The sequence below is a fragment of the Toxorhynchites rutilus genome, chromosome 2, assembly GCF_029784135.1.
Source record: "Toxorhynchites rutilus septentrionalis strain SRP chromosome 2, ASM2978413v1, whole genome shotgun sequence".
NCBI classification, from domain to species: Eukaryota; Metazoa; Arthropoda; class Insecta; order Diptera; family Culicidae; genus Toxorhynchites; species Toxorhynchites rutilus.
This window is the reverse complement of record NC_073745.1, coordinates 140,817,263-140,842,589: the sequence shown is the minus strand read 5'-3', so window position 1 is coordinate 140,842,589 and position 25,327 is coordinate 140,817,263. Positions and strand designations below refer to the sequence as shown.

Genomic DNA, 25,327 nt, shown 5'->3' with positions numbered 1-25,327 from the left:
GTGCATTCTTTTTTTTTCTCTCTCTCTCTCTCTCTCTCTCTCTCTCTCTCTCTCTTTATTCTGCATTCAAGCGTAGCTGCGCACATACATCCACCTTCTTACTCATACATCCATACACGATGGATGATATTTAAACGGATTGCTTAGATCAAAATAAACGACAAACTCTCCCCTATCATGTGCGAATGTATTGAATGAACGTTTTAGGCCGATTACACATTATCCGGTTTCTGCCGGACCGGTTCGAAACCCAAATGGCAAATTTCGACCGGACCAACCTCTTTACGGCGCAGTGACAAGCATTATACGCGACGACAGTAGCACTGTGTCGACGTTTGGTGGAGACTTCGGTTTGGGAAAGCAAATCATTCTCTATAAGCTTAGCAGATCTTAAGACAGTTTTAAGTTGTTTAAAATTTTAATGAAAATTTCTACTTTATGTTATTTGATTACTTGAAACCCGTAGAACTGATTCTTACTTAACCATTTTTGTATAATTTTCTTGATATTTTCACTAAAACTCATCTTTGTAATATAAAATCATTATCAAACACAATTCTTGTTCAGGGGGTTTCCCTCACTTGCAAGAGAACGTGTAACTCTATTGCATTAAGAACATATTTTATAAGAAAATGTTAATTTTCATTCATAATTTTTATTTTTAAATGTGTGTTAACTGCACCCGAAAATCAATTATCACTATCATTTCCCAAAAGCGTAGCACGAAGCTCCACGCGAATTGACAGTTGTTTTTCATGTCTGTTAATATTAAGGTGGCCGTACACTGTTTGCCCGGAGGTCAAATATTTGATATTTTTTGACAGATAAGGTTTGATTTGATATTCGTACAAACACTATTTTGTTTGCCACTCTTCAATTTTCAACAGTGGTAAACAATGTCAAACACCGAACATGGAAAAAATCCGCTGAAATATTCAAGGTAACCTAACCATGTATCGACAGGTTCGAATAACAGACTGAAAAAATATTTTAGACATCCAATAATTGAATATTTGCTTGTCGTGTTTTGTGTAGAATATATTTGATCAGTACACGTTGACAAAATTTTATCTGTCAAAAAGAGTCAAATATTTGGCTTCGGTCAAACAGTGTATGAGCACCCTTAGTACAATTCAGGCAATTTTTCGCCCCATATATTAGTATGTGTGTGCCGTTTGACGTTTATTTGTTGATTTTGGAATCAATCAGAATTAGAGATGGGCAAATCAGCTCATCATGGTGAGCGGCTCAGAGCCGTTCAGCTCATACAAGTGAGCTGCTCATTTGGAACAGCTCTTCAGCTCAGTTGAATTTTGCAGTTGTCCACACAATTGCATATGAAACGTAATCACCATGGGACATTGCATAGTGTGCATTTTCTTAATAGACGGAAAGCAAAAAATAAACGAATTTAATTCGTAATTGTACAAAATAAAACTGATATGAATTCTAATAATATAATATACAACAAATACTGAATGCTGAAATCCAACATAGAAGATGCTTAGGATATGCTGAACTTAAACAACAGAAAAAATTCGAGGGGTTGTATCCGAGACACGACCGCCTAGGACGTAGGACTACGCAATCTTTTTTTTTGAATTTGTTGGTTTATCATTTCGGATATTATTTGTGAACGTCGAAAGTTCATAAATAGCTCTTTAGTAAAAAGCTCCGGGGACCCTGAAATGGTTTAATGGCTTGCGTGGTTTTGTGGAATCATTTCGAGAAGCAACGATTCTTTCTTGCCTTCGCGAGAATAATACACTAATTGGTCATATGCCGCAATTTGTTTCTTTATATCAATGCACGCATTGCACTGAATATTTAACTAGAGGCATCTTCCGTGCATCGCCATTCAACAAGCATCAAACACGCATCTAACAGATGCACACAGTTGCAGCGACAAACTTCAAGTGAAATATTCGCTAGCGTTCCCAGCTTGAGGGGAAACATAAAACAAATCGAACAGAATAAGTGACCTTTGTTGTTTCGGGCACAGATAGATTCTAAGAATTTTCCTCAGAGGAGATGCAATACTTATACGCTAGCGACAGCTTACTTACATCGCAAATATTCTCTTTTCGCTATCCTTCCTCGTTGTTTCTATTCTTCTTCTTCTTCTTTTCCTTTATTTACGGAGACTTTGAACGCAACGATTCATTGGTCTCCGACTGTTTCAATTCTAGCGGCTGCATAAGTTGCTCGTTATTGACAGCTCTGTTCGGGTAAGCGCACAAATGACTGAACAAATGTATGGGAAAATGGAAATGCTTCTAATTTTCATCAATTTAAATCATATACAGACTATGGGATTGTAATGTATAGCATATCAAACAAATCTTAGAAAGTTTCCGATTCGATTGGTATGCAAATCGTTAAAATCCGTTCGCAGCAAAAATAGTTATTAACGTTAACTTTATTTCATAAAAACGTGACCTGTTTTCTGATTTAGCACCCTTAATGTAAGACGTAGTCCTACGTCAAAACCAGCAGTAGCCAAATAGAATGCCTCCAGGAATATTGGCCGAGACAACGTTTTGTAAAAAAAACCATCGAGATTTTTTTTGCATCCGAGGATATAAAAATAAATCCACTAATAGGTGCTACGAGAAATAATTATTCGCGATCACAAAGGTAACAAAAGGACCAGTATCAATCATCATCATTTATGCCGGGTGGTTTTCTGAATTATTTTGATTCAGCACGCGGAAATAAATGTATGTGTTTCCACAGTAATGTTTAAATAACAATGTAATATATTAAATTTATTTACAAGCATATAATAATGTTTATTATTTTGATTGGCCATATAAGAAAAATTTAATGAAGTAACGAACGATTGAATATCTTCAAAACAAAAACCATTTTTCCTATCTGGCATCTCTGCTAAAGCTAAAGTACGAAGAGGGATACACGAAAACAAACTGACGTCATGCCATGAAGCGCGGGAGACGAAAAATCCTTTCGCGTCTCGCAATTCACACTCTCTGCAGCTTTTGCGCTACACAGCTATGCAGCTTTTGCGCTCCACAGCTATGCAGCTCAACAGCTCAACAGCTCAGCAGCTCAACAGCTCTTCAGCTCAACAGCTCAGCAGCTCATCAGCTCAACAGCTCAACAGCTCAACAGCTCATCAGCTCATCAGCTCAACAGCTCATCAGCTCATCAGCTCAACAGCTCAGCAGCTCCAGCTCCGTAATGAGCTGATGAACTGCGTTTTTTTATTGCGAGCCGATCCGACTCCGCTCACTATGATGAAGCGATTCGAATGAACAGCTCATGAGCGGATGGCACATCTCTAATCAGAATTTGCAAGTGATATGGACACTGAAATTTTTGTTTCGCTTCTTTATTTAGCTGCAGTGGAACATGTTCAGTGACGAAAGTCTCTGCTCAAAACGAAGCAATGATCACAGGCGCACGAGGTCGTCATGGAGTGTTTTGCCATGGACCGTTGATGTGTAGATTAATCGATTAATTTGTCTTTTGACAAATTTATCGAGCTCCTCAATTAACTTCTGTTTTTGTTTAGTTCACAGACAACTTTCCTCATTTGATATCGCTACTGAACTAGTTCGAGGATGTTAAACAAATGTTCAACTGGTTCATCAAGGGGTAGATTTTAAGTGACTTCATCCAGCTGAATATGAAGGTGAGTTATTGTTAATTTGAACACACCAAAATTGTTCTCTCATCTAGTATTCTCATTTGGTATTCCATACAGTTCGACCTGACCCGGAACACGATCGACGATAAGATGGCCGCGACTCGGCTCGAGAAACTTAAGCCCGAACTGTCCGATCTGTGCTCGGTGATCAAGATGTTCCCCTCCCCGACGCTGAGGCATCGGCTCTGTCAAGACGAAATCACCCAGCTGTTGGCATATCTGATCCGGTCATCCGTCGCCCAGGATCCGCGTATTAATAGCCGTGCATTGATGCGAAATACGTTCGAGAAGCTGCCCTGCCCCAGGAGTACGTCCTCAAGGAATTGCGGCTGAGTGTGTTTCTGAACAAGGATCTGCGGAAGCAGCAATGAGATAGTGTTTGAAGGAAAAGTATGATGTAATTTTAATCGCAAAAATAATTACTGCAATGGTGAAATAAAAAAACACACTAGAATGATTTTTTTGCAAATTTCAAGATAATTACAAGAAGTAAACACATAATACATATAAATACGTAGTTCCCCTAGCTTGTTACGAAATATTATTATTATTGGTTCATAAAATTGTACCCTTTTATCTTAACGTGTTGCTGAGACTGTTGAAAAAATATGTGGCAACAGAGCGTGTGGAATAAATCATACACAGTAACTGGACAAAAGTTAGTTTTTGTAATACTGTTGATGACGGCCAAGTTTTTTGTCCAGTAAGTTTTTCATGTTCATTTACCATTGTAAATTTACATTGCCGTCGTTGTGGGAACCCTTGTAGAACCATATGGGCCTAAGATGAAAATTTGTGCTCTGCGAATTACGGAAAAGGTTTGCGAACGTATTTTGAAATGGGTCGTATGTACTCTCCAAGGGACGTAAATTTGAGTAGGCTCGTGATTGCCGCAGCAGCTGTGGTTTCACAATTTTCCATATGCAATATTGTTCATGACCCATCCCCAAAATCACCCTCAAAAGGCACATCATGAGAGGGTGAATGTCTAATTAGAAATAATAGTAGGAATTCAATAAACACGGGCTCGATCAGCTCGGTGCAGCTATACCACAGGCAACAAGAACAATTGAGCGAATTGGGCCAGCCACCCAACAGCAATCAGCTGCATGTAGCAGGAATATTTGCAGGCGAGATGAAAAATAGAAGGTGGGAAGATTCACAGGTTTTGGTTGTGTTGAACTTTGATTGTGTTAGTAGCCAGGAAGATAGGAGGTTCACATACCAGGCATACCAGTCAGTTACTCAAATGGTACAAAATTGAATGTGTCAACGAATAACGTTGAAAGAGGATATACAGAAGCTAATTAAAGATTTTCAAATCATTTTTTTCGCATTATGAAACAAACAGAACATATTACGAACTAAAATGTTTATTTTTTTTCTTTGATTTCAGAAATAGTATTCTAATGTCTACTATGTTTGGATTCTAGAGCAACTTCATGGAAGTTTGATTTTTGTCAGCAATTGTAATTATTTTTTTCACAATTAAGGTGCTGAAAACTTCAGTCGTCTAAAATTAAGACGCAAGCGGAAAACTTTTCGTCTCAATCTAAGTCATACGGAGTCAATTGAATTTATTTTTCAAGTTCATTCTACATGAAAAAAACTTGCAACTTTTCCCATGCATTTTCCCATGCACTGTCAAATGTTTATCCGTCAAAGGAACAAAAGATTGTGTGACTCTGACTTTGTTCGTTTTTGGTCGACGTAACGAGAAGTAAAATTGAATTGAACTTAAATTTAGAACACTTCAAAAATACTGAAATTTCAGTTTCTGTTAAAATGTCGGGCCTTTATGATTTTGAACGCCAGCATTGATTTAGGGAAGAAAAAAAACTAGTTCGTTCATTTCATTTGCTTATTTTTACTTTTAGTAACAACACTTTTCCTATGTAGTGAACTATTATAAGAAAAGTAACATACATAAACAAAATCTGTGACGTCACAGATTTAAAAAATCTTCCCACCTTTCATTTTCCATCTCGATTTGCAGGGACGTTTATCTGCCAATCCACTATATAAATAAATGCATGTATGTGTATGTGAGAGATGTACGGTTTTGTGTAGTGCGAGGTCTCTTTCACATTGTTATCCGGTTATCCGTCCAAACCAGCGGCGTTTTTTGAAACCGGTCCGGCAGAAACCGGATAATGTGTAATCGGCCTTAGGCCAGGCGCAAATTGAGACGCGTATAGCGCGAGTAACTTGCCGCGATATAGCGCCTGTTTTTGTGGCTAATGAAAACAGATAGAACGGCGCAAATTGGCCAGATGACGCGAGATTGTGGAGCGCTCGTGAGGCACGACTCGCGTGACGCTGTGACTGAACCACAGTTTCTCGTGCTGGTCGTACCGGTTGTGGTAGTTGTGTTGAACAATCATATAGTGCGGTGAGTTTGGCACTGTGTGGTCGTACCGGTCGGGTGATTGTGTTAGTAAATAAATATATCGCGCAAATCTGTGTGAATCAGACATTGTATGCGAGTGGCATGTTATTTACACCAAACTGTGACTGAATATGCGCTCCACCACGCTACGTTTGTGGCACGTATGAATCGTGTTGGTAGTCTCGTGTTCGTTTACGAGCGCTATACGCTTCTCAATTTGCGCCTTGCCTTATGCGGTAAGCGTTCCCCGTGAACACTGTTGTTTAGTTACGGAATGATGAATAGCTAATGAATAAGACGAAAAAAGAACGAAATGTCATATGACATTTTTAGTTCGACGGTACTTTGACGGTTCATGTTATGATGTTCATTAATGACACAGCACATACGTCTCCATAAATAGTCATACGATGGTAACCATTAGCAAGACTGGTTCTGTGTTCAGGTTTTCATTTCATCCCCGTGAATTTTTTTTTCAGTAAGAGTTTCATTCCATGTGCGCAATTTTACATGTGCGTATATTTCCGGAAATACCGATCAGCAAAGTAACAAGCGAAGTGAACTGCTTTAATAAAAAATCATTTCTCCCATACACATTTTACTGACATCTATATTTCAGCAATGGAACTTGTAAGAACACCACCACCCTGTTTCACATCACAAATAACCGCTCAAGACATCCTTCTCGTCGAAATTCACCATGCTACTTTTTGACGTTCAAAATGTAAATAAACAAATCCGTGCCTACAGGTAGAGTGTTATTGCAAAAATGTTAGGTCTCAAAGTGTTTTGAATGGTTTTCAACATTTATAAAATGTTGACCCCATCATTATGCCGCTGCAAATATTAGAATGACAAAAAAGAAGCCCTCGCCGTAAGTAAAAAATGATTTGTTTTACGTCCCATAATAAGTATAGTGATACCATCCACTGCTTGATAGCCAAAATCGCATTTGGGAGAAGGAACGTCGCGATCGGTTGAACCAAACCTTCGACAGTCTGTCGAAGCTGCTGCCAGAGTATGAGCCAGCCACCCAGCTCAGCAAAATTGAAATCCTCCAGCGAACCATCGAATACGTGGAGAAGCTAGAGAACAAGATCAAGGCATCCCTGGAAGAGCGGGATGCGCTGTTGAAAAGTATTACGATAATGTGAACTGAATAGGATGAACAAACCACAATTGTTTTTTTCTTGTTTTGTTTCAGAACATGTCGAAGAATTAGAAGAACGTCTGCAAGTGTTGATCGCCAGGAATGAGGATCTTGCAGCATTGCTGAAGAAATCCAATATAAATGTTCCTCCGTGCAAATATGCAGCGCCTGAGACGAAGGAAGCACCCGAGAAAAAGCGTGCGGATGTCGCTTTTCAGGAGACAGTTGAATCACCCAAGAAATCTTCTAGAAAAAATTTGGATGAGGACTCGTCGGAGAAAAAGGCAGAACAGATCGTCCCCGTTTCAACAGATTCTGTGATAAAAAGCACTGCTTCTAGTACTGGAATTGTTTCGTCTAGAGTAGTCACGATTTCCTGCGACACAGTTGCGGTAACGTCTGCTGCAGCCTCAATTGTTGTTGCTAGCCTTCCTAATACCTGTTTTGTAATGTCCAACAACCAAATCCTGGGGACACTGAAGCAGACCAGTGGTGGTAAGTTGCACCCATAACTAGGGATACCATCTGACCAGAGTTAAAAATGGGACACATGTCACAGCTATGGTTATGATCTAGAGACGAATGAACTGCCTCTGTTTGAAGCCTCTTAAAAACAATGAACATGAAGATTATGACCAAACCATTGTCATTCTTGTATGTGATTTGCATTTCACGAGACCAAATTCTCAATACTCAGATGATCCATGCGGTGAAAACACTCCGGAAATGATGGCTACTGTCTTTGAACGAGCACAGGAGATTTTTTATGCTTTCCTAGTCATCAAACATCATGCGCAATAGTTCCGGAGTACAATCCATGGATTTGAAACTATTATGACGCATCACGATATAATACGCAAGAGTTCCTTCTGCAGCTCGAGTATTCTAAACGATTGGATTCGATATTTGCACCACATGGTTCAGCACGGATTTTGAAGTGGATCCTCATTGAATATTTCTGCCATTGTTCTGGTGTTTGGATATGCTTTTCAAAATCAGATTTATCTGTAATTGTTCATTGTTGATTTCAAATTTCTGTTTCAACAAAACGACAAAATGTGCATACCGTTATCAGCCACCAAAACGTACGAATCGTCATTGTGTTGCATTTAGCCTCATAATCATTGCGTCCTTCTGTGGAACAAGGTTACTGCCGGCGTAATTTGTCGGTAAATAATATTTAGACTTTTAAAAACTGGAAGTGGGTTGTGTCTGTGACATAACCGCAAGGTTGACGTAGGACAACCGTTGGTTCAGTGATCATTTGTTCGAAGTTGCTTCTGAATTATAGTTATAGATGAAACGGATATCCGGTACCTGACCCATCCGGCCGGATGCCGGATAGTGACCTACTATTCGAATGCTGAATTAAAAAAAAATCTCATTCACATAAGATAAATTAAAAGAAAAATCCTCATTAACAAAATAAAGATATGTTCTGATTACTAAAATCCCATAATCATTAGTTTATTAGCAGTACATTACTCCCAATTATCAAATTCAGCTCGTAAATTGAACTAAAAAACTTCAAATTGAATATGGCGCATATTATTGCAGGGTGTCGACTATCTTGAAAAACCTTGAACATCAGAGGATATCAGGGAATTCAAACCACGTCAGGGAATATCAAAGAATTTCGTCACCAATCTGGAAAAATAATAAATTCCGCCAATTAGAATTTTGATTATAGCTGTAATTAAAAAGATAATGATACCAAAAAAGTATTATTTGACTAGTTTGGCTCTCTGTAGCTTTTTCAGTATATGTTGTTTGCCCTTGCCTGTAAGTGAACTTAGTCTTTTCGATGGATAAACAACGCAAAAGTAGACGGCTTTGACATCAGTATCTGCAGTTCAGCTTCAACCAATTCCCTTCCCTTTTCTTCATCGAAAACTATAGATAAATTAGTGCTTGAAAATCATACTATCAAAGCTGATATCCTGTGGTGTCTGGAACCATTTATGTGTCACAAATCACTCCGCACATGGTTGTATTAAGAAGAATGTTTCATGACAGCCAAAAAACTGAGAAGGTCTAAATAGGGCGTGAATAAAATGAGCTCTAAGATGATGTTTGGCTTTGTCCCGAATTCGAAATCTGACCTCGATGAAAGTGAAACGATGAGGCTGCAGATGGATGAATGCTAGATTTTGGGATGATTTGGTTACATGACGTCAATGTTCTTGGGACGTTCTCGAGCATCAGATATCAGCTTGCAACTTCTAAAGAAGGCATGGGAATTATATATTTGAACAAACTTTTTCTTGTGTCGATGGAAGGTATCAACATGAAATATTACACGAACTGCAACGGGTCTTTCAAAATGGCGAAGAAAAACTCTTGAATTTGGTTAGCTTCGGATTGGACATTTTACACGGTTCATCAAAGGATTGATTGGAATAAAAAAAACCTCTCCAACTACGACAGACAAAGCTTGAAATTTCGTCTGGCATGCGAAGCACTGGTTTTAAAGCTTATGAAACGTTGATGTATTCTTGATCTTTTCGTCATTGATTTCGATAGAAAATTGGAGGTAGAACGATTCGAGCTTTTGACTTTTGACTTTATTGATATTTGTAGGATTTTGAACGTATCAGTAGAGCTCCTGCAGACTTATCACTGAAACAATATCACTGGCAACAGAAACAAGTTTGCTCACTATGATCTGAGAAATTAACTACTGGAGCATTTTCGGAAAGGATAGGTTTACGGAACTTTTTACCAAAAAAGGTCTTCTGTCTCTCGTGTGGAAACCAAATCTTCTGGAAAAAAAAATGGAAAACGCACGGAAGAAAGTCGAAAGATTGCAAGATAAAGCATTTCGTTAAAATCGTTACAGTTCATGAAATTGATCCTGTACTCATTCTGTACTAGTGTTTAAGATTTCTTCAAGATAACTGTAAGATGAACTGTATTAGTAAATCCATTTTTTAAATCTTTTACGAAACATCTCAGTCGTCGCTTCACTCAATTAAAAACCATAAACAATTAATTCATTGCCAGATATCGACAGACGTTCTTAAATTTAATTGTTTAGGCTAACTAAATGTTTCAGGAACTACAGTTAAAGTACTAGTAAAGTCTGCTAAAGTTTACTAGTCTACATCTGGATTTTTTCTGGAATTTTCGCTGGAAAATCAGAGAATATCAGGGAGTTTTTTTCGGATTTTGAGTCGACACCCTGTATTGGTACATAAATCTGATGCAGCCTAGTTAACCAAAGGCTCTGTTAGAGAGCAGTCCAGTTGAAGTGAGTCAGTTACCGAACGTTTACTCTGCCGTTCTACGCATAGTTGTCCCATGTTCCAAAAACAGCAACTGAGAAAAACGCATTCAAAGTTTTCTAGCATATTTGTCTAACAGAAGTTTTAAGCATTTCGGTTTAGCAATACACTAGGTTTTTTATAAGCAGAGAAATATTGTATAATCAAATGTGAAAAGATCCCCTCATTTGACTCAATCAATCTTGGTTACGGGCTCAAAAAATCATAGTGGAACAGTTATGAATAGAATATCAACATGGGACAATTGAGCTTGATGTTATTTTTTTTTAAAGCTGGGAACAAACTATAACTTTTTTTAATGTTTTTCCAGTAGAACATCGTTTTATGAAGAAAAGTGAAAATTGTCAAAAAGTTACATGGGACAACTATGCGTAGAACGGCAGTACTGGACTCTAAATTAACCGATGAAACGTTGCTTTGCACACCAGCCCAACTTCAGAGAACAGTCGTTGTAAACACGAATTAAAACGTAATATTATAGTAATAATTTACCATGAATGATAGATAACGGTATTCGGTATGAACAAAAGATTATTAACGTGGAAAGATGAGAGGATAGTCACGATTTTGTTAACTATGAAATATAATGTTCATATAACATCTCTAATCCATCAATTTCAAGTGAAATTCCGATGAAAACGGCATCTATAACAACATTCAATACGACCGGTAGGGCTAAAGAATATATATGCTAAACGGTGAATTTAATCACCGCTTTTTATGTTAATGTAAAAATGTGTTTATTTCTCCCTAAAACGTTATCCTATATTTGATTTCTTCATCGATGCACTCCTCGGTTTTGACAGCTGGTTGTTTACATCTGACACAAACAAAATTTTCGTAGCTGTTTAGTCAACAACTAAATAGAATTAGTTATCTAGAACATTGACAAACCCTTGTTAGAGGCTTTCACAGTCACTAGATAAAACTTGTCTGATGAACTTTTAAAAAAAATGGCCAAGATTCAAATTTACTTTGCATCGATGATCCTCCATCAAACCATTTACTCTGTTAGAATACTTAAAATGCAATGCCAAGCAGAGCATGGGCTTAAAAAATTGGAGGGTCTGAATCTAGTGGCACGGACGTAAGTTTGACGTAGTACTGCGATTGTTCGAAACAATTGGTTTTTTGACGTAGAACTACGTCTTACATTAACGGTGTCAAATCAGAAAACAGGTCACGTTTTTATGAAATAAAGTTAACGTTAATAACTATTTTTACTGCGAACGGATTTTAATGATTTATGTACCAATCGAATCGGAAATTTTCTGATTTGTTTGATATGCTATACATTACAATCTCATAGTCTATATATGATTTGAATTGATGAAAATTGGAAGCATTCCCATTTCCCCATACATTTGTTCTGTCCATTTTTGTGCTTTCTCGAACAGAGGTGTCAATAACAGGCAACCTATGCAGCCGCTAGAATAGAAACAACGAAAGGAGATAGCGAAAAGAGAATATTTGGGAAGTAAACTCCGACTTTGCATAGTGAGTAAACTTGTTGAATGGCGATGCACGGAAGATGTCTCTCGTTAAATACTCAGTGCAAAGCGTGCACTGATATAAAGCAACAAATTGTGACATATGACCAATTAGTGTATCATTCTCGCAAAGGCAAGGAAGACTCGTTGCTTCTCGAAATGATTCTACAAAACCACGCAAGCCATTAAAACTTTTCAAGGTCTCCGGAACTTTTTACCGAACAGTTATTTATGGAATTTTGACGTATTCGCAAATAATATCCGAAATGATACCAACAAATTAAAAAAAAAAGATTGCGTAGTCCTACTTCCTAAGCGGTCGTGTCTCGCATACAACCCCTCGAATTTTTTTTAATGTACTTTTCGTTTCGTTGGTGGCCCTGGAAAGAGCTGATTGTTATATGGACTGATATTCCTCAAACGGCTTGTACCAATTGAAGTGGTAAGTCAGACGTCAATGAAACCGTTTCTCCTAGCTTTCGTTTTCTGTACCACCTAACACGTTCTGCAACAGTTAGTGCAAGGCTCCGCTAGGAGTTATAATTTCACATCCCCTGCTTCGAACGTTTTGCCTATTTCATGTTCGAAGAGAAACAGATCGAACGGAATGCAAAAAACAACTCGAACGGAATACAGAATGGAATTTTATCAAGTCGTTCGAAATATTTCGAATCGATCGAAATACAGAATAGGGGTGAATATCTCCTTGGTATTGCTGAAATGTTGATTTTTTTTTGTCCGCGTCGTTTTTTAAACTATCGACCACGAGGGTATTTATATGAGGTATCTTGAATTTGAAATCTCTGTTAGGGAATACATGTCGGTGGGAACAAAAGCTCCCCCTACGTTCATGTAGTTGCAATACCAATTTCCCCCCGGCAGCTTGGTTTTGATGTCTCTGTTAGAGATCACATTTCAATGGGAACAAAAGCTCCCCCTACTTCCATGTGTTTGCAATACCGATTTCCCCCAGGCAGCTAGGTTTTAATGTCTCTGTTAGGGAACACACTTCGGTGGGAACAAAAGTTCCCTTTACTTTGATGTATTTGCAATGCCGATTTCACCATATCTTAAATTTCGACCAATCAGAACGAGGTATTTCCGTTTGGAAATTTTTCGATTGTTTGATAATTAGTTTAATATGATATATTAATTTTTCAATTGTGATAAATGTTATGGAGTGCTCAGATCGATTGATGCAAATATCTTGTATATCCATCAGGAAATAACTAACCAATAATTGTAAGTACATGAGCCGCCGCATGTGTCGTCAATTTCGACCAATCAGAAGTGGGTATTTCCGTTAGGATAGGGGTTGAGATTTTTCAATTGTTCAAATGTTAGTTTCAAGACATTTTATTCAATGTAAAAAGTTGTTATGGAGTGCCGGAATTGATTGACGCAAAAATCTCATCAATCCAACATGAAATGACAGAGGAGCAATAAGCGTTTGAAATTGGACAATTTTCACGATGTGCTCGATTTTCGATTTTCTATTTGTACCCCATATGTTCCCAAAAGAAGATTCCGATTTGCACAGGACAAAATGAAAAACCAGTTGTTAGAGACAATATAAGCTTTATTGTGTCAAAAATTTAGATAAAAAAAATATTGTTTTTGAGATATGCTATTTTTAAACCTTATTGTGATACCAGTTTTGCATGAGCCCTTTTAAAAAATTAATCGTGGTCGTATTTAGAAAACTAATACCATAAAATGGCACTGTAGCTAGTGTTGAACAAGTTAGCAAAGTTTCAGCTAAATAAAAAATATGAAATTAAAATGGTTTCGTGGTGATTGGTGGAATGCCTCATTAGAAAAGTTTTTACCCAAAAACAAAATACACTGATAAGAAATATGATTCGTCAACGAAATTAAATTTCTTATGAAAATCATTACAAATGCTAGAATATGAAAAAGGACCCCACAAAAGGATGCAAAATCAGGACATGTCCAGCTAAATCAGGACAGATGGTATCCCTACCCATAACCGAATTATACGATAAAATTGGAGTATAGTTATTTCATTACGTTTCAGTGAACGTTACCTCGGCGCTGCTTTCAACGCCCATAATGGCCACCGGAATGCTGATATCCAACAACGGGAACGTTCTCCAGATGCCTATCGTTCCACCTTCGTCCTCGCTACTGATCGTGAGCAATGAAGATGTGCGAGCTAAGGTATGTATGAAAAAGACCCGCGCATCTTCGGCGAAGGACTGTCCGAAGGCTAAATTGTCTCGCAAAGGGAAATTTACCATCAAATCGATCGATATAATCCCCGGACGGATAGTGAATGGGAAGATTCCGATACCACCGCTCAAAAGAACACCGCTGCTCGAGATGAAGAATGTGAGGAAAGAGGGACGGAAGAAACGAGTGAAACGGAAGGTGGTTGAACATGAGGAAATCGATCATTGTGAATCAAAGAAAGCTAAACTGGATGAAGGTGGAAAAATTGTGGAAACCTATCCTATTTCGGAAACTGGCTCGGAATTGATGTCACAAAAATCTGTTGAGGTGAATCAAACTTCAAAAGATAGTAATGCAAATATCGGAAGTGAAGAAAATCAAATCGAGGATCAAGCAAATTCTTTAGACATGAATCTCAATCAAGGCGATTTATCGGCCGACATTTTTGCCAATCTCCAAGTTCCCGACGACGTGTCGGGGAACAACCAAGGATCACTATCCCCGACAGCGGCTTATCTGATGAATTTTCCTCTAGTTGCGACAGGAGGAAAGGCCAGTGGAATTCATGTTGATGTGCCTATTGACGAAGAGGTAGCGGACGACGCAGAAAGCGATAAAAAGACACATCCTCCGCAAAGCAATGACAATAACCTGTTGCTGGACAATTTTTCGTCGTATTTTACGCCGAATGTCTATGGCGTTTTAGATAATCCATTGCAGACAAATTTAGATACAGTAGTATCTTCGGTAGTTACTTCGACAAACTTTTCCACAATCTATCAGTCTATAGACAGCATGTTGGACCATAAGCCGTCCAAACAAGTGAATAATTCCGATTGTAAATATAGCACCACGCCCTTCACTTTCACGTTAACATCCACCAGCGCAAAGTTCTCAACACAAACGTCTCATGACTTCAGACATTCTACGTCATCTACCTATTTCTATGGCACCACAACAACTGCGAAACCGGCTGATGATTATTGCCTTTTGAAAGCACCTATAGCAAGTGAGTTCACATTTTCCTTAACAAGTACAACTTCAAGTGCTCCCAAGACCGTTCAATCGCAATACACAAACAGCATCATTTGCTCGTCGACCATTACCACACCTTCCTACAGTACATACGGATTTAACCCAAAAAATAACAGCAAAGTGGCAAGTTATAATTCCAATTATATTCCTGAAAGCGAAACGCGCACTCCCAAAAAGTATGACTTTTTGGAAACGGAGAAACCTGCGACCAGTTTTACGTTTTCGTTGACATCAAGCACGAATACGCTACCCAAGTACACATATCCATCTAATGCTATCACATCAGCAGCGCCCACTATCCAACACACAATATCTACTCTGACATCATCCTGCTCTCAAGTCGAGGATTGTTTGTATAAAACAAATAAACCCGCTAATCCCGATTATAGTCTGTATAAAACACCTCCAAAGCAAAAATCGCATCCGTTCCCAGTTGTTTCAAGTGCACAGTCCACTTTTCAAACCCATAATAACGTTCAATCACAATCTAAGTATGACATCAGTTGGATGGCATCACAAGATCCAAAGCCAATCACGAACCAAGACTATGGTCAAGTCGTTCCAACGTTCGATTTCAACACCACACAAACCCACTCTTATCAGACAAATTTCGATCTGAGTCGAAAATCGGATATATTCTTCGCCCATCCAAGTGGCGAAGATAACCTCGCTTCTTGGTCTCCCAACAAATTGACCAACATCCTCAACGATACGTCATCGTCATACTTCCCATCGACTGCCTCCACTCTACCCAATCTCAACGGAGACTTGGCATTGAACATCATCCCCAATTGTCAGTCAGCATCCGCCAAAAACTCAACTCAACAAAAAGTGCACGATTCCGGGAGCACATTCCTTTCGGTGCAGCAATTGGTCGATCAACCTCGGAAGAATACCACCACCAAGAGCTACTCCAACAGTTGCGCTAACTTTACCTCCACCCAGAAACCTCTGAACAATAACTACTCGGCGGAGGCGCTAATCGCTGCTCCCAGTAGTAGCTCAACAAAGAAAGATAAATACTTCAACGATGCGAGCTACAATAACTACAGTGCGTACAACAACGAACAAGCTTCCGGTGGGACTTCCGGCATCGGCTTCAACTTCGACTACGGCACGGATTACAACAAAAATTACAACTACAGCTGTCAGCAAAATTACATGCCTTCTCTGATTGATAACAGTTACAATATATCCACACTTTCGGCTCCGGTGGTCACAACAACCTCTTCGATCGCCACCTATTCCAGCTACGTTAACACACCATCGGAGAAGAAACAATCCAGCAGCTACTACCAGAACATAAGTTACCAAACAAGCCACGCTTCGGACATTCCGTACTATGTTCCATCCAGCGAGAAACGAAACCACAACCACCAGCAGCCTGCATCGGCTGCACCAACAAACAAATCCAAGAAACACCACGTTAAACCTGCATCTTCGAGCGAATATAACCCATCTTTGCCGACCGTTCCATCTACCAGCTCCAACTATTTCCCCGCGATTATTCCAACACCTTCCGCTATCACCGATGACCCGCTCTGTTTCAACACAGCTTTCGGTTTCAACCCATCCTCAACCGCGGGAAAGAGCTCTGTTCCCTCCAGAAGCTACCATCAATCGTACCCAAACTATTCCTTTGGAAATGGCAATCAGCCGGCCTACCCAACTAACAGCAGCAGCAGCAGTCAACCGACTGGTGCAAGCGGCGGCGGCGGTAATTCGTTGACGAATTTTAACCTTAGCAGTATTTGTCCGGAGATCAACGAGAAGAGTGGTGGTGGTGATGGCGGCGGTTCTACGACGACGGGATCCTCGAGACATGCCATAGCCGGTGGAGCCTGCTGGTGACGAGGCTAAGCTTGGCTTGCGTTTTTGTAAAAATGTATAAATAAAGTACTTTCTTAAAAACTACATAATTTCGAGAATTAGTTTATTTTGGTTCTTCCATACAGTATTGTTTTATGTTTTGAAATGTAAGATTTAAAAGAGATACAAAAACAATATCTAGTGTGTAAATGTGAAACCGAAATATGAAGAATGCTCTTCCAATCTAACGCTTACATTACAGAAATGGGCAAATTTTTCCTGCGTTCACGCCTGCTGATGAGACCACTTGTGCATTGTCAATCATAATAATCCTTGAGTTTTCATACAAAATTCATACGTACTGGGAGCTCCATCCCGTTGCGAAGAAGTGGACATCGTCAAGTACTTTGAGTCCGTCGGTATAGATAGAGTCAATCCCAAAACTGATTATACTACTTGACGATGCTCTCCATTTATTTAATTGGAATTACCAATCGTTAAAGAATTCTATCGAAAAGCTGCAGCGATTGACGATGTAAAACCTTAGCGTTATTGGAAAAGTCAACGTAGATGGAATCAACCTGATTTTTTTCTCGACTTCATCGAAAAGAACGCGGGTGTAACAAATAAGATTTGTTGTCGTTGACCTGTGCTGTACGAATCCGTGGCGTAAACGAATCTTTGACAGAAATGGACACGGAAAGTGAACGCGAAAACATTAACACTGAAAATAACACTGAACAACCGACAGAACACACCATATACATTAACAAAAAACGGACAAAGAAACACAAACGACATTTAACCATTGACAACGGACAACAACCAGCTAAAAAAACTCCGACAAGAGAAAACTTAAAAACTCCGCCAAAAACAAAACAAATTAACAAAGAACCACACATAATCGAACCCAACAACACACAAATGGAAACGAATATGGAAATTGACAATTCTCGCGTAACTTTTGAAAAGGTCCAATGTAACATTTTCGCCAACTCGAGAAAAACGTAGTTGAAGACCCGAACATTCTTTCGCGAATTGTCTTAAAAGCTATCAATCTTTATCGCTGTTTTCACCACTAGCTGTCAAGAATAACTTCGTAAAACCAATCGTAACTATTGTTCCGTGATTTGAGATTAAGGTTGAAGCCTCGGAGCGAAAAATGTTACATTGGACGTTTTGACTGCCCGAGTTTGCACATTGGACATATTACGTTGCACTATAAAAATTTGAAACTAACTAATAAACAACAATCCAAATATCAGCATTTCGTTCTAAAGACTGATTATTATTGTTATCACTAGTTGAATTGCACTGAAATAGATAACAACACCTGTAAGAAACAAATTCCAAAACAACCGAAGTACGACTGCGAGTTGTTTTGACTGCTTTGTTACTTCGGACGTTTCGGCCGTCGGAGGAAAGTGGCGTCCGAAGTAACAGCCGGGTGCTTAAAATTCGAATCTGTACATTGGATATTTTTTGTATCGGCGACAAAAAGATGAAGAAGATAGATACGTGAACGATTGTTTTTGTAATACATTCAATGATTGAAAACTAATAGCGTGCATCCATTAACTCGATTTGTTTAGATTTGTTACATAGGACCTTTTCAAAAGTTACGCGAGAATTCTTTTAATAAAATGAGGCTACAGTCATCCGCTTCTGGTAGCAGTACATCTGCCCCTCCCAAAACTAAATTTTAAAAATGGCCAATAATATTACAAGAATTAATTTCAATAATTTTACTAATCTAGCCGTCCAATGGAACGTAAGAGGTCTCAGAAGTAGACTTTCTGACTTGCAACTTCTAATTTCAGAAATAAATCCCATTGTTTTATGCATCCAGGAAACAATGACTCCTGGTAATTTTTGCTCTGATTACATTAAAAACTATGTAACTTACTTCAAAGAAGGTCCCACCCCCTCTTCAAATGGGGTAGCAATTGCAATAAAAACTGGGACTCCCTATAAGCTGCTTAAACTTAACACTTCGATGCAAGCAATAGGAATTTTAGTTAAATTCCCAATTGCAGTTACAGTTGTGAGCCTGTACATTCCACATCATGCCGACTTGGCTGCACTAGGTGGTCAACTGGATCATCTTGTGAGCCAGCTTCGCTCACCATTTATAATTACGGGTGATCTCAACGCTCACTCTCATACTTGGGGAAGCACACACCTTGATCGAAGAGGAGAGATAATTGAAGATTTCACTTCTGATCACTACCTTCAAATTTTGAAAAATAGTCAACATACCAGATTACACTCTTCTAATGGTCTCACAACCGCCATTGATCTGACTATCGCTTCTAGTCAACTTGTTTCGAAGCTATTATGGAATGTCTATGAAGACAACTGTAATAGTGATCATTTCCCCATTATTATTTCCCTTGGTCAGACTTCTCCGGAAGTCCCCACTAGACCAAGGTGGAAATTTGAACATGCAGATTGGACTAGTTACCAATTGGATACTGAAAACTGCCTCCTATCCAGACAGGATTGGTCTTCAGAAACCTTTTCTCAAACCATCCTCGAAATTGCATTAAAACACATTCCAAGAACCAGTGGAAACCCTGGAAAGAGGTGCGTCCCTTGGTGGACCCCCGAGGTAAAAACTGCTATTAAATGCAGAAGAAAGGCTTTACGAAAATTGAGGAACGCCAACTCAAATAGTCCGCTCAAGCCCATTCTGTTGAAGGAATTCCAGAAGGCACGCAGTGAAGCTAGGTCTGCCATATTTAAAGCCAAACAAGAAAACTGGGCCAAATTTGTTGAAGACATCAACCCTCAAACGTCATCGAAAGAGTTATGGAGTAAAATCGGAAGGCTAAATGGCAAAAAGAGAAAAAAAAACAATACAATCTCCTTATTGACGGTCAATATACTATTGACCATAAAACAATAGCAGAAGCTTTTGGGGAAAATTTTGACAAAGCCTCGTCCAACCATAACTACAAAAGTCTTTTACAAACCAGAAAAGCCGAATGTGAAAAGGAACTCGTTGACTTCAACTCCGATTCTGAGTTTGATTACAACAGGGAATTTTCCATCGTCGATCTTGAATGGGCACTTAGTAGAGTTAAAGAAGGCTCTGCAGGACCAGATGAGATTAGCTATCCTATGTTGAGAAACCTGACCTACCTTGGAAAAAAAAGTCTTATTGAAACTTTATAATGAGGTATGGTCCAGCGGAAAATGCACAGAAGATCACCTAGAAGAGTTGGAGGCTACTGTACATGACGTTATTAAGAAAGATCACCACGCAGATGTGGCATCATTTGATCTAAGTAAGGCATTTGATCGAGCATGGAGGTATCCAGTATTGAAGAGTCTCTTCGACTGGGGGATCCGTGAAACACTAGGTTTTTACATTAAAAGTTTTCTTGAAAACATAACTTTCAGAACCATAGTCAACAACACGAAATCTTCATTAAAAGTCCAAGAGAATGGCATTCCCCAAGGCTCGGTTATATCAACAACCCTCCTCATCATTATTATGCAATCCCTTTTTGCAAAAATTCCAGAGAATGTAAAAATCCTTGTTTATGCAGATGACATTGTGCTAGTTTCATTTAGCGTCGCTGCATCAACAACAAGGAAAAGACTTCAAAAAGCAATTGATTCAGTTCAAAACTGGGCTTAAAATATTGGTTTCGAAATATCCCCGGAAAAATCAAAACTTCTGCATATATGTAATCCCAACGCTCACTTCAAAGTTTTCGAAACCCAAATCCCCTCAGTCAAAACTCTCGAAATACTTGGAGTAACTTTTGATAAGAGACTGAGTTTTATACCACATGCTCAGATGGTCAAAAAAGATGCTCGCAATAGATTGAATCTATTGAAGGCGATTTCTGGTAACCTAGCTTCCGGACATAGGGAATCTCTTTTACGGATAGTAAATGCTTGGTTAATACCAAAAATCCTCTATGGAGTAAGCATCTTCAGCCGCGGTGGTGAAAAACCACTAAAAACGATCGAACCGGTATATAACAAGGCAATAAAGATAGCCATCGGTGCCTTTGTTACAAGTCCTACCCTCGCTGTTATGGCAGAGAGTGGGCAACTACCATTTGATCGACTCGTTACGAAGATTGTAACAAATAGAGCTATTCGTTACCATTCAATTCCTGACCGTGACCATGATGTTCCATTAATATCTCAGGCAAAGGACCGATTCAAAGAACACACGAATCAGGATCTGCCCGATATATGTGTACATTTGACGGTCATGGAAAGGAATTGGAATGTAAAACCGCCGAATGTTAACCTTGATTTACTCGAGGAAGTTCGTGCAGGAGATCTCCCATCAAAAGTGAAGGCCTGTTTCAATCACCTCGTAGAAATAAAATTCCAGTTTGAACATCAAGTATACACTGATGGTTCTGTAAGCACTGACGGTGTCGGTTGCGGAATTTTTGAAAACCGTTATACTGATAGTTTTTCTCTTTCTCACCAATGTTCTATTTTTAGCGCAGAAGCTTTTTCGCTTCTAATCGCTACTCAAGAATGCACACATGATTCACTTCCTACTGTTATATTTTCTGATTCCGCGTGCTGTCTCCGGGCTATTCAAAAAGGCAAAAACCTTCACCCGTGGATTACTCAAATAGAAGAGGCTGCTTCTAATAAAAATATTACCTTCTGTTGGGTTCCCGGTCATACCGGAATTACTGGAAATATTGCCGCCGACAAATTGGCCGGTAGAGGCAGAGCACAAGAACCCCCTAATATTCCCATTCCTCGCTCTGATGCGAAACGATGGGTAAAACAGCAGATTCGCCAAAGTTGGTACATAGCCTGGAGAAACAGTAGAACAACTTTTCTTCAAAGAATTAAAAACACTACTCTTCCATGGCATGACAGAAATAACAGTAAGGAAAGACGGCTTCTCACCCGTCTTAGAATCGGCCATACAAAGGTCACTCATACATATCTTTTTCAATGAAACAAAGAAAAACCTCAATGCTCTTGCAACGAGGCCCCCATTTCTGTAAGTCACCTTTTACTGGATTGTCAGCACACAAAAGAAGCTAGAATTAGGAATAATATTGGACAGAACTTAAGGGACATTTTAAGTAATGATAAAACACAAGAAAAAAATCTAATTCAATTTTTAAAAGAAACAGAACTTTATAAAGAAATTTGAGAAACAAACAAAAAAGTTGAAATCAAAAGAATATCGGAGACGAATGAATCGTTAGATTTAAAGTCTCCGTAAACAAAGGAAAAGAAGAAGAAGAACGAAAGGGAAATCGTAAGATTTAAAGTGTCCGTGAAGAAAGGAAAAGAAGAAGAACGAAGGGGAATATTTGCCAAGAGTATAAACAGTGTATCTCGCTGAGGCAAACGTTCATTCTTCGCGAGGACACCGACTGGACAACATCGTTGCTGGACGAGCTGGACGGCGAGGGATCGAGTGCCTTTCTCAAGGCAATTGGGGTAGAGAAGTAATATGAGGAAAGAGTAGAGTTTTCCAATGACCTTTTTGAAGGCTAAAGACGAATAAACTAAAGAAGTTTAAAGTCTCTTTAAGTCAAAAAGGAAAGGAAAGGGAAACGTTCAGTATCGTTTTAGATACAAAGCTATGAACATCGCGACCAAGTTACTGTTACTGAGCTGTCGACGCGACCAAATTACTTACTCGCTGATTTCTCTGGCATTGCAATCATTTCATCAAACTGACGCCATTCCATTAAGGCTCTGAACTACACAATTGTGTTGGGAATCATCAAACTAGGCTATCATCGGCTCGCCAAGAAATTAGTTGTTCAGGAATTTTGTGTGTGATTTGGTTTCGCATGACAGTAGCAGAACTATCTCCATCATGGATGACAGCTAAGCTAATCGAGACTTGAATGAAATAACAGCGTAGTTCTAAGTCAACAATGTGGTCGTGTCTTGGATACAACTTGCTATATTTTTTTTTTATTTTGAGATTCAGTACTAATCTAGTTTGTATTCAAATTTGAATATATATCTATAAACATCTAATTATCTAGCCTTTTTTTCCTACATCTATTTAATGTATATGTTCTCCCGTGGCCGAGTGGCTAGCGCCAAACATAACATGCCGGAGGTTCGGGTTCGATTTCCGTTCTGGTCGGGGGAATTTTTCGTCAAAAAAATTTCTTCCGTCTTGCACTGTGGTCACGCGTATTCTAGAGCTTGCCACTCAGAATGAATTCAAGGCGTGTTCTTTGGCATAGAAATCTCAACTAAGTGCGAATAAAAATGACGCAAGTAATACTACGTTAAGACGTCGAAGTTCCTCTAGGAACGTTAGTGCTATTCAAGAAGAAGATTTCAGGTATATTTGATTTTTTTCAGAATTTTTAGAGTGTTTTTCGCGGTACAAAAAAATATATATATTTCGAAATTTTGCAAAACAAAATTATGTGAGACCTAGTTTTACTTTAATTTTTATTTAAATGCGTTCGTATGTGTTGTTTTTTCCACATGTAGCGTAATTTATTCTTGAATTTTTAAGAGGATTGCGCAAAAAAATGTTTTCTTAGCCTTGGGGCATTTTTGATTTGGTTCGAATTTAGAGACCCGTTACTGCTCTAATATTTTTTAAATTTTGTTTTTCATATGTCTAAATTTTGTCGGTATATTTAGAGCATTGCGGTGTACAAAGATTTTTTTCTCGTATCCTCAAATATATGAGATTATCTTTACATTAGATTTAGATGGTCTACCATCTACCATATTCATAGGAGTAAGCAGTACGATAACGCTCTGTGAGAAAAAATAAAGTCCTTGTGGAAAGATCATTCAGATAAATGAGAAGAACATATTAATTATTTTATTATTTTTATTTTTCTTATTTTAATCTTACAATTGAAAACCACGAAAACAATAAAATAATCGATTTCAAGAAAATAAATATAATAATGCAGACGATGAAGAAAATTATTTTTGTGTCTCGCAATGCTCTTGAAAATTCAGGAAATTTTACGCCACATGTAGAAAAAAAGACACATATGAACGCATTTAAATAAAAATTAGGGCAGAAGTTTGAGACCCATATTTTTTTCAAAATTTCGAAATGCCAGAACATATATTAAAAAATTTTGTACTGCGTATTTAATTTTTTTTTATTATTATTAGATTTTTTTATGAAAAAATTGTTTGAAGATATTTATCGATACACCTTAGTATGTACTTTCAGTGTTTGTTCATATTTTTGTCTCAAAGCTATTGAGAATGGCGTGAAAAAAAAGGAAAAGGTGCATTTTTCACTATAGATCCTATGGTGTACCATATAAGGACTAAAATATATGGTACTACTGCCAAGATGTTTTATTTAGTATACCTATATAATATTTTCCATACAGCTTGGTTTGGGGGACTTTTTACTCCCTTACCCAGCCAGACCCTTTGGAAATATAAAAAAAATATTTTTTTTGTACCGTGCAACACTGAAAAAAATCACACATATCTAGAAAAGCCGTAGGAACTAATTTTAATATGAATTAGAGTAGTACTAAATCTCTAAATCTCAAAAAAAAATAAAAATTCCAATATTTTTTTAGTACTTCAATTTTTAATGAAATATTTTTTTGATAATTTTCCTTGACACACCGTAGTAAGATACACATTCAGTATTTTTTTCAAATTTTTATCTCGAAGCTTTTGGGGATGGCGTGAAATAAACGAAAAAGTACGTTTTTCACTATAGATCCCATGTTAAACCACATAGGGGTTCAAATAAACCGTCAAAATTTCTCATTTAACATCCTATACAATATTTGCCATAGAGCTGGTGATTTGGTTAGGGGGCACTTTATACTCCCTATACACGGCCAGGCCCTTTGTGCGTGTTTATAGTGAGCGACGGTAGACTTTCCGGATCAACTTCGTCCTGTGAGTCAAAATGTCCCAACATCCGGACATTTTGGCGAATATATCTTCGGGTAACGGTAGAGAGTACTGACTCGGCTCAAACACGCTGTTCAGTCTAGAATTCATCACAAATCCGGACGGTCCCATTGAGTTTCCGGACCACAACGATTAGGGCTGCCTATTCAGCGTAATCCACCTTCTCCAGAATGCCCAGGTTCTCTAAGCGACAAATTTATCCTCTATTACACCTTCCATGCAGTACGCTATCGAACGCTTCGGCTTGAAGACTAGTTTCGTATCGCCCTTGAGGATCAGCTAGAAGGGAGCCTTCTTGCTAGTGAAAACTTTCAGGGAACTGGGCTTGGAGAATAGCCAACGACTGTCTTGGTTGAGCGAAGTCCTGGTTGCAGAATGATGTAGTTGGCTGATTCCACAACCCAAACAAATCCATCCAGT

General features: G+C 38.5%; 3 protein-coding genes across 4 annotated transcripts in view; all 3 read left to right on the top strand.

Moving 5' to 3' along the window:
- LOC129764340 (nuclear pore complex protein Nup98-Nup96-like) overlaps positions 1 to 4,311 on the top strand; it is a 128,812-nt gene extending 124,501 nt beyond the window's left edge. Inside the window, exons 2-3 of one of the 2 annotated variants that reach the window (XM_055763316.1) lie at positions 3,536 to 3,655; positions 3,728 to 4,311. In XM_055763316.1, coding sequence (XP_055619291.1) covers positions 3,650 to 3,655; positions 3,728 to 4,003 — 282 coding nt within the window. In that variant the 5' untranslated portion in view covers positions 3,536 to 3,649 and the 3' untranslated portion in view covers positions 4,004 to 4,311. Of the gene's footprint in view, positions 1 to 3,522; positions 3,656 to 3,727 lie in introns of those variants that run through there. The other variant, XM_055763317.1, reaches the window with a different exon arrangement.
- LOC129764327 (facilitated trehalose transporter Tret1) overlaps positions 1 to 25,327 on the top strand; it is a 222,338-nt gene that overhangs the window by 151,693 nt on the left and 45,318 nt on the right. The window lies entirely within an intron of this gene.
- Positions 6,783 to 17,096, top strand: LOC129764324 (uncharacterized). The gene is made up of 4 exons (XM_055763289.1): positions 6,783 to 6,933; positions 7,000 to 7,196; positions 7,264 to 7,704; positions 14,022 to 17,096. The coding sequence occupies exons 1-4, from the start codon at positions 6,911 to 6,913 to the stop codon at positions 17,060 to 17,062; spliced, it is 3,702 nt and encodes a 1,233-aa protein (XP_055619264.1). The 5' UTR covers positions 6,783 to 6,910; the 3' UTR covers positions 17,063 to 17,096.

Excerpts from the sequence above, each read along its gene's own strand:
- LOC129764324 (XM_055763289.1), top strand. The coding sequence starts at position 6,911 with ATGACAAAAAAGAAGCCCTCGCC. Across the intron at positions 7,197-7,263 it reads GCGGGATGCGCTGTTGAAAA|AACATGTCGAAGAATTAGAA; the intron begins GTATTACGATAA and ends GTTTTGTTTCAG. Across the intron at positions 7,705-14,021 it reads ACTGAAGCAGACCAGTGGTG|TGAACGTTACCTCGGCGCTG; the intron begins GTAAGTTGCACC and ends ATTACGTTTCAG.